This window comes from Entelurus aequoreus, linkage group LG12, assembly GCF_033978785.1.
Source record: "Entelurus aequoreus isolate RoL-2023_Sb linkage group LG12, RoL_Eaeq_v1.1, whole genome shotgun sequence".
Lineage (NCBI taxonomy): Eukaryota > Metazoa > Chordata > Actinopteri > Syngnathiformes > Syngnathidae > Entelurus > Entelurus aequoreus.
The window spans coordinates 17788596-17800642 of NC_084742.1; the positions used below are offsets into that span (position 1 = coordinate 17788596).

Sequence of the window (12047 nt, forward strand, 5' to 3'; positions counted from 1 at the left end):
TAAAGATGTCTGAATTACGTTTGCAAAGCATTTTGGGTAAAAAAAAAAAAAGAGTGTATATGATATCAAGTCATAATTTACACTGGCCGCTTTTGATGTGCGAATGTGTGTGTAGGGGAACACACACAACCGCACACACAGAAAGAGGCACAATGGCTCACATCAGGAATGGAGACGGACGCCCGATAGCACCAAAGAGCAGAGGACAGCCTCCAGATGGATTTCCGATACAACGCCGGCGGCTTAAGCGAGTCACAGTCATGGATAATCCTCCTTTTTTTTCTCCTCTACTCTGCCTCTCCATCACGGGCATCTCTCACTTACATTACCTTCTTCATCCTTTTGCGGTGACCTCGGCCTCTGCCATGTCGTACTTTAAGAGCAGCTGTTGTTGTGCTTCAGTTGACGCCGTGACGACCCTCTGAGGCACTACAAACGTCTTTAACGCTGATTGGCCTTTAATCACTCACTACAGACGCGACACTTACACAAATACACTAGGATCCTATAACACAAATGTACTTGTTACATGATCTCAGCCACTTACTTAGAGAGCTTCATTCATTTTCAAATCATTTTAACTTCCCGAAACAAGAGATTGTTTTAAAAACCTATACAGTTGTGATGTGTATAACCTTCTCTTAATACAGACCTGGGCAGATTAAAGCCCGCCGGACATTCCCAAATAATTTGTTTACATCTGCATGATACTCTAGTTACTATGGTAATCTAAGTCACAGAACTCCGACGAGGCACCAAGCACTGTGGGTGGTGAGCGTTTCCACAGAGTGTTTCCAGAGTGGCCAGCCTAGGTGTCAGGGACAGACACGGAAGTAGATTTTTACAGCACAGTTCTAAAGCTTAGTGATATAACAGATATATCAGATTGTAGGTGTTTTGTTTTTTTACCCTTCGCGTTCATATTTCGTTGCATTTTTGTTGCGTTTTGCTTGATTGTAAAATATGTCGATCGAGAGGGTGTGTGATGTTCATATGTTGTCAATATTCGGTCATAGTTAATATTGTAAATCCCACATTCTTTATTTCCATGTACATTCTGGGTGTCTCATTCAGTTAAAAAAAACACGTAAATTTCTGTTCCGTTTTTCAAGACGGTCTGTCCTAACGTTTTTAGCTTTCAATGTGAGGTTTTGTATTAGTGTTCCTAAAAATCAGATATACCGGCCCCCAGACACACCTTTTTCTCTAAATTTGGCCCCCCGGAGTCAAAATAATTGCCCAGGCCTGTCCTAAAAGGATTAAAGCCATGATGACAAGATGCATGAATTATTTAAGTCAGCATATTTTGATTTGATTTATTTTGAAATTTGTTTTGCTTCTTTAAATTGAAGACAAGTGAAAAATAAATACTAATATTCTACTTTCTTCTGGGCGGAAGGATGGATGGATAGAAATTTGGATGGATGACAGATCGATGGACGAACGGATGCATAAACAGATGAGTGGATAAATAGACAGAGAGATGACAGATGCATAGATGGATGAATGCATGGATGATGGGTGGATAGACGGAATGAAGGCTGGATGGATGATTGCGGAATAGATGGAGGTATAGCTATATAAGTAAATAAAATAAATGATAATTGAAGTGTGTGAGTGTAGCATAACTGTAGGTGTGGCGTAACTACGGCTTCACAACACACCTCATACGTGCCTGCTTTTGCAGAGAACAAGACAAAGAATAAATGATCTGTGCTGCACTTAGAGCCACGTTGTCACAATACTTAGCAAGTAGAGGTACATATTCAAAGTGAAAGAGAGGTGTATCTTGTGTTTATTCAATAGATTCGCCACCACAAGCCCAGGAAGTGTGCAGAAAAGCTCCAAAAGCATGCAAGCCAACATTTGTCACTTCTCTAAGTGCTCCGAAAACAAAGCTTAGAGACACTCTTCTCTGGGGACCTCTTTTTTATGGCACATTCAATAAACAAACAACCACTAAAACAAAAAGGCATGGCCTAATGATCAATCAATCAATCAATCAATCAATCAAAGTTGACTTATATAGCCCTAAATCACGAGTGTCTCAAAGGGCTGAACAAGCCACGACATCCTCAGCTCAGATCCCACATCAGGGCAAGAAAAAACTCAACCCAATGGGATACAATGAGAAATCTTGGAGAAACCTTAATGAGAAAAGGTTGAAATGTTGACACTAATAAGGAATATTAACGCAAAGATTTCTCTTTAAATATTTGTTTTAGCCTTTTTACTAGACTATTTCATTACAAATGACATGATGTCACTACCACCATATTGAAATAATATTAAGAACAATATTGTTTTATATACTTGAAAGCTCCACACCACTGCTGTTCATTTTAGAGTGTAAAATAGTTGCCTAATATTATTTGTGATCGTCTTTTAAAGCACTATTCGCAGCATTGAATATGTTGATAAAATGAAGAATTATAGGATTCAGAGATTCTAGTCTAAACCATTCGTTGATTAAGAAGAACTTCATGATGGTTTAAGCAATTAGGACCCTAAGAACCGCCATATTCTATCCTGCTTTTTGTTCCTTACATTTGTCAATGTGCTTCCACTGTAGTTGGTGTATTTTTTTGGCACGCTAACATTGTGACTACCGAGATAAATGACCTGCAAGTGAAGAGTGGCGCCGCCACAGGACAGTAACGGCTGACGTGTCGCACATATTGCCAATAATAGAGCGATAATAATGAGCGAATTGTCCGCGGTGCTGACACCACCAACGCCACCGTGCAGACACACTCCATCTTGACCCACTCCAAAGTCCAAAGTTGCTCATCCGTCCAGCACAAAAAGGAACATTGATTTTGCGGCTGTGTATATCACGGTGTGTTGATGTCAAACTGCTCATTTCTACAATCCAAACAATTTCCGGTGAATTTCGTCCACTTCAGTGTCAGAGAGAAGAGGATTACATGGGATTAAGCAAGCATGGTGGTACTGTATACAATGTAGTATTAAACTGCAATATCTGCACACTGAATGGGATTATCTATGTTTTGTGACAGCTTTTAACGCAAATAAAAATGTGATAAAACTCAACAATCAACAAAGTAACCATCTGTTATTATTGAAAACAACACCAAACATTTTACACTGAATACCACCTGCAAAATGTTCAGCTTCTCACGTACAGTAATAACTCAGGATACGAGTGCAACATTTTACGAGAGTTTTTTAGGATACCAGCTAATTGTAATGTTTTGGACTGGTCATAAGCCTCCCAACCACTAGTTGGCGTAGTGGATGTCACAGTGGACCCTGTAAGTTCCATCAAAAACATGCTGAAATATGCTCTTGCGTCACGTACCTTGCATCCTCCCTGACAACGCTCCGATCCGTTTATAGCGGAAGACCTCTAATCTGTTAGGTTATGTTGGGCTTGAACCCCAAGATGCAGAGATGGCAGGCGTAGCGCAGGTAAACATGACTTTAATGTCAAAAGGATAAATGTTGCAACTGGGAAGTGCACAGGGAGCATGAAATTACTACAATAAACAATGATGGAACACTGTGTGCAGGGCAGGCTGGTTTACAAAGAAGCCTGACTGATTGGCAACCTGGAACAGGTGTGCTTTGATTGCTAATCAGGGACAGGTGTGGGAGACAGTGCTGGGGCCAGAGTAGTGAGGCAAACAGGAGGTAGCACTGAAAATAAGAGTGCCGGGGAAAAAAATACCAAACACAGTAAAGAAAATAAACAAAGTCCTAACCTGTCATGACATTGATGACAATAAACTTATATAACAAACTTGTTTGTGACCTTTTAACTAGGGGTGTCACACTCAAGCCCCGGGGGCCAGATCTGGCCTTCCACCTCATTTTATATGGCCCGCGAACGCCTGAAAATAATATGTGTCAAAAAAGTACATAATCTTTTCTTACTAAATGTATTTGTTCTTCCTATTTTGACAGAAAAAATTAAATGAATTGCATACATTTTAAACTGTAATATTAACCAATATTGCAACAAATATTATATTATCAAACTTTCCAAACATTTTTTTTGTTAAAATAAAATCTGCATGACTTATTTGAAGCAAGTTATCCATCAAATTATACACAGTCAAAATGGGAATAGATTTTACGGTAAACATTTACCGTGGTTTGTACAACATATTACTGTAAAATGAAAAAACTCTTAAAAAAAATCTACAGTTTTTTTTTTTACAGTGTATTACTGTAGATGGAAATACGGCCCCACATTTTTTGGTGTAAAAAAAACTGGCAGCTAAGTTGCTAGAATTAAAAAAAAACAGTGGTACTGTTTCTCCATTTGTGGTAAGATGTTGCAAAAAACCCCAGTAAATTTTACAGTAAAAATCTGTCAACTAAGCTGCTATTTTTCACGCAAAGGTACTGTTTTCCATTTACAGTAATATGTTGTAAAAAACAGTAACATTTTGGCGACTAAGCTGCCATTTTTTCCTTTAAATAAAGAGTGGTATTATTTTTCCATTTGTCATAATATGTTGTTAAAAAACACTTTTTTATTCAACAGTAAATTTTGGTGACTGAATTGCCAGTTTTGTACTGTAACATATTTACAAAAAAATATTTCTAACAATCAGATGCATAGGCAAATCATATATTATTCACTGTTACAAGTGGCACTTTGAGGGCAGTCATAACTGTGATGTGGCCCTCAATGAAAATTAGTTTGAAACCCCTGCTCTTGACAGACATCAGTAAGACAAATGGATATTAGGTTAAAAGCTTTTTAAAATCCTTATATTTATTGGTACGATGCATCATTTGACAATTTTGGTCTGTATTTTAAGTCAAAGCATAAGGATTTTGTATCAAATGAACAAATGAGTGCTTTAAAGCAGATGTCTTTAACAGGGGGTAGACAGAGGTGAAAATGTACGTTGATACACACTTTTCCGTATTCCCACCGCAATTTTCCCACAAAATTAAAAAGCCTTTAAATACACACTAATTTATAAATGATGGAATGACCATCCTACTCACAGTACCTTGAAGGTTTTGAATAAAATGTGAATAAATAATGATATTGTATTCATGTTAGCATTTAAGAAAGCAAGCAATTATCGCTCTAGTTGCCTTCTAGCAATTAGCAGCACTAGTTTTTAGCCAGCAATTAGCATAATAGTTGCCAGCTTGCTATTAGCGATGTTATTTGATTATCTTAGTATTGCACAATAAAAAGGTACCTTTAGGGGTAGTTTAATTTATACCACAATACAGGGTGAATGTCCCCGCTCCGTCCCTCTGTCAGATTGGTGGTCTTCAGCCTGGAAAACCTTGAAGACCCCTGCTTTAAAGCGAGCTTATGCCAATTGTAATTGTCGGGGCGTGGTTATTTACAGCTAGAATTCACCAACTCGAGTATTTCATATATATATATATATATATATATATATATATATATATATATATATATATATATATATATATATATATATATATATATATGAAATACTTGACTTTCAGTGAATTCTAGCTATATATATATATATATATATATATATATATATATATATATATATATATATATATATATATATATATATATATATTTATTTTATTTACATAAAAGAAATACTTGAATTTCAGTGTTCCGGTGGCTATCCATTAGATGGCAGTATTGTCCCGTTTAACTTCTCCGTTCATGATGAGTATATCATTTCGGCCGTGTTCAATGGAGAAGTCTGTTCTACATATTTACAGGCAACATACACCTTCCCCTTCGAACTGTCCTGGATGAACTGAAATACTTGTTTTCCATTTGTTTGAATTCGTTAGGCAAGCTGTTTATATTGTGGGAAAGCGGACGTGAGAACAGGCTGTCCCCACTCAGTCTCAGGTCCGCATTGAGCTGGAGGGGGCGTGGCCTCCAGCTATGGCTGAATACCGGGAGTTTGTCGGGAGAAAATCTCTGCCGGGAGGTTGTCGGCAGAGGCGCTGAATACCGGGATTCTCCCGCTAAAAACGGGAGGGTTGGCAAGTATGAGCTAGCATAAATAGCATGTTAGCATCGATTAGCTTGCAATCATGCTGTGACCAAATATGTCTGATTAGCACTTTACACAAGTCAATAACATCAACAAAGCTCTCACCTTTGTGGATTCACGCACAGCATAAGACGTTTGATGGACAAATAGAGACAAAGAAGGAGTGGCACAAAACACGTCTTTCTGTGGCAGCATCAAGGAAAGTTGTACATGTAAACAAACTACGGTGGGTTCAAGGACTTCCGAAATCAGGACAAAATGGCGCCCGCCAAATACTCTCATCAGTGAAGCATGTTTAATGTAAACAGTGGGATTTCCAACAATTAGGAAGGTTTGTGTCATGTTTGTCCTCCTACAGAAACCATATTAAAATATATTGTTTTCCTCATCTTTTTCCATTTTCATATATTTTTGAAAAAGCTCCAGCGAGCTACTAGGGTGGCGCTAAAGAGCCGCTTGTGGCTCGAAAGCCGCGCGTTGCCGACCCACGCCTTAGATGTAAATGAACTCCTGGAAAGCCCGCCCCCTCAGCTTTCCGGCCTTGTTTCTCCACCCCATTAGCCCAAGCCAACTTTTTCAGAATGTCTAATTCAAAATCTACACAGTTGAATTACTGACATATACTGTATGTTGGATCTTGATCCAGAAGTAGAAGCTGGAAAGACGGGCGTTTTTGAAGAACAGAGGTTTTTTCAAAACGTCTTTGAATGCTAAGTAGCGTTAGGCTTGGCTTCTTTTATTACCTCCTCACCTTTGCGGCCAAATGATTGATTTAGGTCTTTCTAATAGAAAAGCATTTCTAAAAATTACCAACAGTTTATGTGGGAAAATGTGCAAAAATGGCGACAGAGGTAGAAAACAGAGAACACAGCCTGATTAAAAAGGTAACATTAGCTGTGAGTACACTAAGGTTACACAGACAGAAATGTAGTCTTTCTCTTCTTCGACACGACCGACTAATGAGGACCAAGGAATAACTCTGTCTGTCAGCAGCAGTTTAGCGGCTAACCTCGCGTCGTATTGTCCATAGTCATCGACATATAAGCACGGAACTGTTTTTCTTTTATTGACCGGGAAAAAGCAACTCCTCACACCTCACAACCGAACCAACGTTTTCTTGGAGCCATGGCTGCATGTTCTCACACTGAATGTAAACAGTTCAGCTGCTCCAAGCAAAGGAAGGAACTCTGAAGGCGGGTTACTAGAATGTCCATATCAGTACGTCTGTCATTCTGTGAAGTCACAAAAGCCCCACTTTTAGCAAAACACTGAACAGTATTTTTGTGGAAATGTCATAAACAATCCCTATGTAAGACAAGAACACGTTTTTCTTGTTTTATGCATTCTATCTTGTATATAAAAGCAAAAGTCAGCTAACAATGGAGGTAATGGGATTCATGACATCATTGCTTCTATTGTGCCCATGAAGGCCTCTTTCAAAAAACAGACAAAAACCGCCAACAATACACCATTTACTTCTCGTGACCTGAATATTAACCAAGTATTGGCGATATTGTTATTATAAACACTAACATTAAGGGACTACTTTGACTACTTTTATGCTGCTATGTTGACATATTGAGCCAGTGAGATGCTGCATCGTTTCTGAGTTGGTGAAAGTTAATTCGATCTTATAAAGCATGCCGCTCACCAGTATAGTAAAAAGTTGTTGCCGTAAACCGAAAAGTTGGTCAACTTTGACATCCAACTTATACCCGGAGATGGCAAGAAAGACACAAAAAGAGGTTTTGGGGTTGTTTTTTTAACCTGCATGAGGATTATGATTAATTCTTCATCTGAACGGCAAAATATTAACATCCTATCAGTCGGCATCCCAATGGGAGCAGACATTGTACAGTAAGTGATTGTTTTATTATGTTTGTAGTTTGTATTTCTTGTTTGGTACTTAGCAATACTGCTACATTATGCTTAGTATTTCACTAAAGCTGGATCTGTTTAGCACACTGCTTCTAAAACTTGTAGATCATCCTCCTTATATTCAGGCTCAAAAATATAAGTTTTGGATCATAATTTGTCCCAAAGTGGTCTTTGTTGTCTCTCATGAAGTCTGACATGATTAGTAGTGTTGTTGTTGTTGTTGAAGGGAAAAGCGAAAAGTGTGATGCGTCTGTAAAATGAGCAAAACACGTAAATATTACCTGTTATTATGAATGTTACTACATTACATATATAGTTACAGCATGTATGTTAAATGATGATGAAGGCTTTTGGATATTTTTTAGAGCGCTTTATAGGCGGAATAGAGCGACTCCAATTAGATCCATTGTTATGACTTTTGCTAGCATTTATTCACAAATTGAAATGCATATACAAAGAAAGACATACAGTATATGTTTTTGTCTTACATAAGGATTGTGAATGATAAAATTACAAAAAAAAGTGCAGTTCCCCTTTAAGTTCGTTGACGCCTGCTATGTATTTAAAGGAGACGACTTGAAAGTGTATTTTAAAAAAAAGTGTCTCAAGTCACGGCTGTCTGTACAATGATCTTACATTGATCTAATATTATTTTTACATTGATCAAACATTGATTGTCGTTCACAACAACACAAGCAGATGAGATGTGTTGCAGGTGTATGTGTTGTCCTGGCTAGCATTAGCTTTGTAGTTTGTTCTCAGACTTAGTCGCTGTTTCAAATGGTCGTTTCAACTTTGTTTAGTTCAGGAGGGGACGGTTGAGTGTTTTGGGGACGAATGATCGGTCGAGGACGCACGATTTCACCACACAAACGTTCTTTCTCCTCACAATGACAACATTTCACTCACATTTATGCCAATTTCTGTGATATTCCGCGTTTAAAGGGACTGTTTGCAACATTTACACAGATGTCTAGAGGGCACTAACTTTCCAATGTATTTTACACAATCCCGCCCTCTTCCGGCTTCTCGGACGTAAAGACGTAAATACGTACACTACCGTTCAAAAGTTTGGGGTCACCCAAACAATTTTGTGGAATAGCCTTCATTTCTAAGAACAAGAATAGCCTGTCGAGTTTCAGATGAAAGTTCTGTTTTTCTGGCCATTTTGAGCGTTTAATTGACCCCACAAATGTGATGCTCCAGAAACTCAATCTGCTCAAAGGAAGGTCAGTTTTGTAGCTTCTGTAACGAGCTAAACTGTTGTCAGATGTGTGAACATGATTGCACAAGGGTTTTCTAATCATCAATTAGCCTTCTGAGCCAATGAGCAAACACATTGTACTATTAGAACACTGGAGTGATAGTTGCTGGAAATGGGCCTCTATACACCTATGTAGATATTGCACCAAAAACCAGACATTTGCAGCTAGAATAGTCATTTACCACATTAGCAATGTATAGAGTGTATTTCTTTAAAGTTAAGACTAGTTTAAAGTTATCTTCATTGAAAAGTACAGTGCTTTTCCTTCAAAAATAAGGACATTTCAATGTGATCCAAACTTTTGAACGGTAGTGTAAGTATGTAACACATGCACACGCATTAGCTTTGGGTGTTGTTAACTAATAATAGCGATTTGGATAGTTAGTGTTTGCTGTTGACTCTACAGTTTATCATCCCAACAACATGACTGCAAAATGTTTGTTGCTTCTTTTGAACTGCTTCTTTATGTCTGCACAGGCTCTCTGCACATACGTTTTGACGAGACTGGATGAGTGACCTCCGTAAACAGCTAATTTTTACAACAGATAACTTAGTAATTGTGAAAAATACAGACCGTTTTAACACAAATGTGTTCTTTTAAACCACTAATGGTAACATAAGCTGGCCAATGGTGTTCTTGTTATATTTTTGGTTTGAAAAATTGAACTTTAACAGTAGATTCTGTTTTTTTATTGGACAATTCTTGTGATTCTGTCTGCGACTCCGTTAACCCCGGATTTGCACTAGACGCGGAACGGCTGCTGAACGAATCCGCCACGGACAGCACCGCCATCCACAGTCCGGCAATCCCCACCGCCGTTCTGTTGCGGCTCCGTCGGGCAGCAAAACAGCGTGAACTTTTACGAGATCTCGCAAATCCGCATGTAAGGGAAGATGTAGTAAAGTGAACCACAGTTTATACCGTCCTTCCAGAGATGCAGAAGCAAATAAACTCGGTCCTGCCATTAATAACAAGTGCCGAACAGCAACATCGACAACAGTTTTGCCTTGATCAACAACTTTATTTTTTAAACAACAATGCAACAGCAACATCATCCCTGGTGGGCATGTCACAACAACCACTCTCCTGCTTTCCCGGTCCCCAGTATCAGCTGGTATTTGCCACAGGCCCTCATATCCCTATAAGACGCCCGGGATAAGCCTGTGTATTATTCTTTAATTCTGGACCTCCAGAATCAGCATATCCTCCTCCATTTGTGTCAACGAGGTGAAATTACGTCTGAAAACTTTTGACAAGTTGACTTAATTAGGACGGTTCAAAGCGTAAAATACAATTGGCCTTGAAAACGGAGTATTTTATTTTGAAAGTAAACCGCATCATTTATTTTGTGTTTGTGCATGATTTCCTGTCCGACACATAAGTTAAAGTTAAAGTACCAATGATTGTCACACACACACTAGGTGTGGTGAAATTAACCTCTGCATTTGACCCATCCCCTTGTTCACCCCCTGGGAGGTGAGGGGAGCAGTGAGCAGCAGCGGTGGCTTCCCTCGGGAATCATTATTGGTGATTTAACCCCCAATTCCAACCTTTGATGCTGAGTGCCAAGCAGGGAGGTAATGTGTCCCATTTTTACAGTCTTTGGTATGACTCGGCCGGGGTTTGAACACACGACCTACCGATCTCAGGGCGGACACTCTAACCACAAGGCCACATGAAGATTTTAGCTAAATTGAACACATTTGTTGTGACATCCAGCAAACACAGAAGCTCTTCGTATATTTAGCGCCGGAATGTGCTAAATATACGGTGACGGCGGTGGAAACAGACACACTGGCTTGATTAAAAAACGAAAGGAGTTTGTCGGCGTGCGAGTGTCGTTCCGCGTTCGCATCAAGTGGACATCCGGGGTTAACTCGGAAATCATAGGACCCCACGTGTATGTTTATAAACTCCAAACTGATATTAACACAAAAAGCGATGTATGATCTAAGCAACACTAAATCTTTTTTTTTCTATAAACCGTTCCATCCCCAACATAAAAACACCAAACACATGACCGGCAGTACTATCCTCATCTCCTGTTGCTATGGAACCTGTCGCCATGCAAGGCAGGGATGCAGGCTCCACTGTTGGATGATGAGGATGATGATGATGATGATGATGATGATGATGATGATGATACAGACATGATATACTGGAAATAACGATGAAAGATCAAACTGGGGGGGGGAAAGCGCAGGGGCTTAGCTCTCTGCAACGTGGGTGGAAGGAGGCGCTACCGCCGCGTAACACTGCGCAATGCAAACAGACTCACGGAGCCTTCAGTTCCACACGTAAAAAATAAAAAGGGAAAATTATAGGCCGACACCTGGAATAAATATGACTTTTGGAGAATAACGCCTAGGACACTCACACCTACAAGTGTGCAAACGTGACAAAAAGGCCTCATCCCGCATCCAAGTGAAGTTCCCATACATCTAGCTGTAAAAAATGTGGGAACCAAGAAGAGGAGGGAGGGGGCGGATGGATGGATGGACAGACCCCCCTCAGGACATAAAGAGTGACAAGACAGTTAGGAGTTAAAACCACCTACCTTGATGGTTCTCAAGGGTGTCCTCCGGGATGTACATGTTTTTGCTTTCATTTACCATAAATGTAGCCCAGCTTATCCTTGTATGCCAGTGGATTCAACAGGGGGGGAGGCCCCCCTCCAAAAAGAAATGAAAGAAATGAAACAAAATGCCAAAAAAAAAAAAAAAAAAAAAAAAAAGGTGGGGAGAGAGTAATGAGTCTGACAGTTTGTGGATATTCCCGTTGCTTTCTCAGCGGGGGAGGGGCCGGGGGCCGGGGGGGTGAATATTACCTAATCCCCATGATGGAGGTGAAGGAGAGAAAAAAGAGGGATCTGTCGGCGGAACCGGTCGGGAAAAGGCACCGGTGCATCCCTCGG

General features: G+C 39.6%; 1 protein-coding gene across 1 annotated transcript in view; it reads right to left on the reverse strand.

Annotated features, from left to right (window-relative positions):
- Nucleotides 1–11802, reverse strand: part of cacna1c (calcium channel, voltage-dependent, L type, alpha 1C subunit) — a 280549-nt gene extending 268747 nt beyond the window's left edge. Inside the window, exon 1 of the mRNA XM_062064918.1 lies at nucleotides 11691–11802. Within this exon, the coding sequence (XP_061920902.1) occupies nucleotides 11691–11748 (58 nt within the window). The 5' untranslated portion in view covers nucleotides 11749–11802. The remainder of the gene's footprint in view (nucleotides 1–11690) is intronic.
- Between the last annotated feature and the right edge of the window lie 245 nt (nucleotides 11803–12047).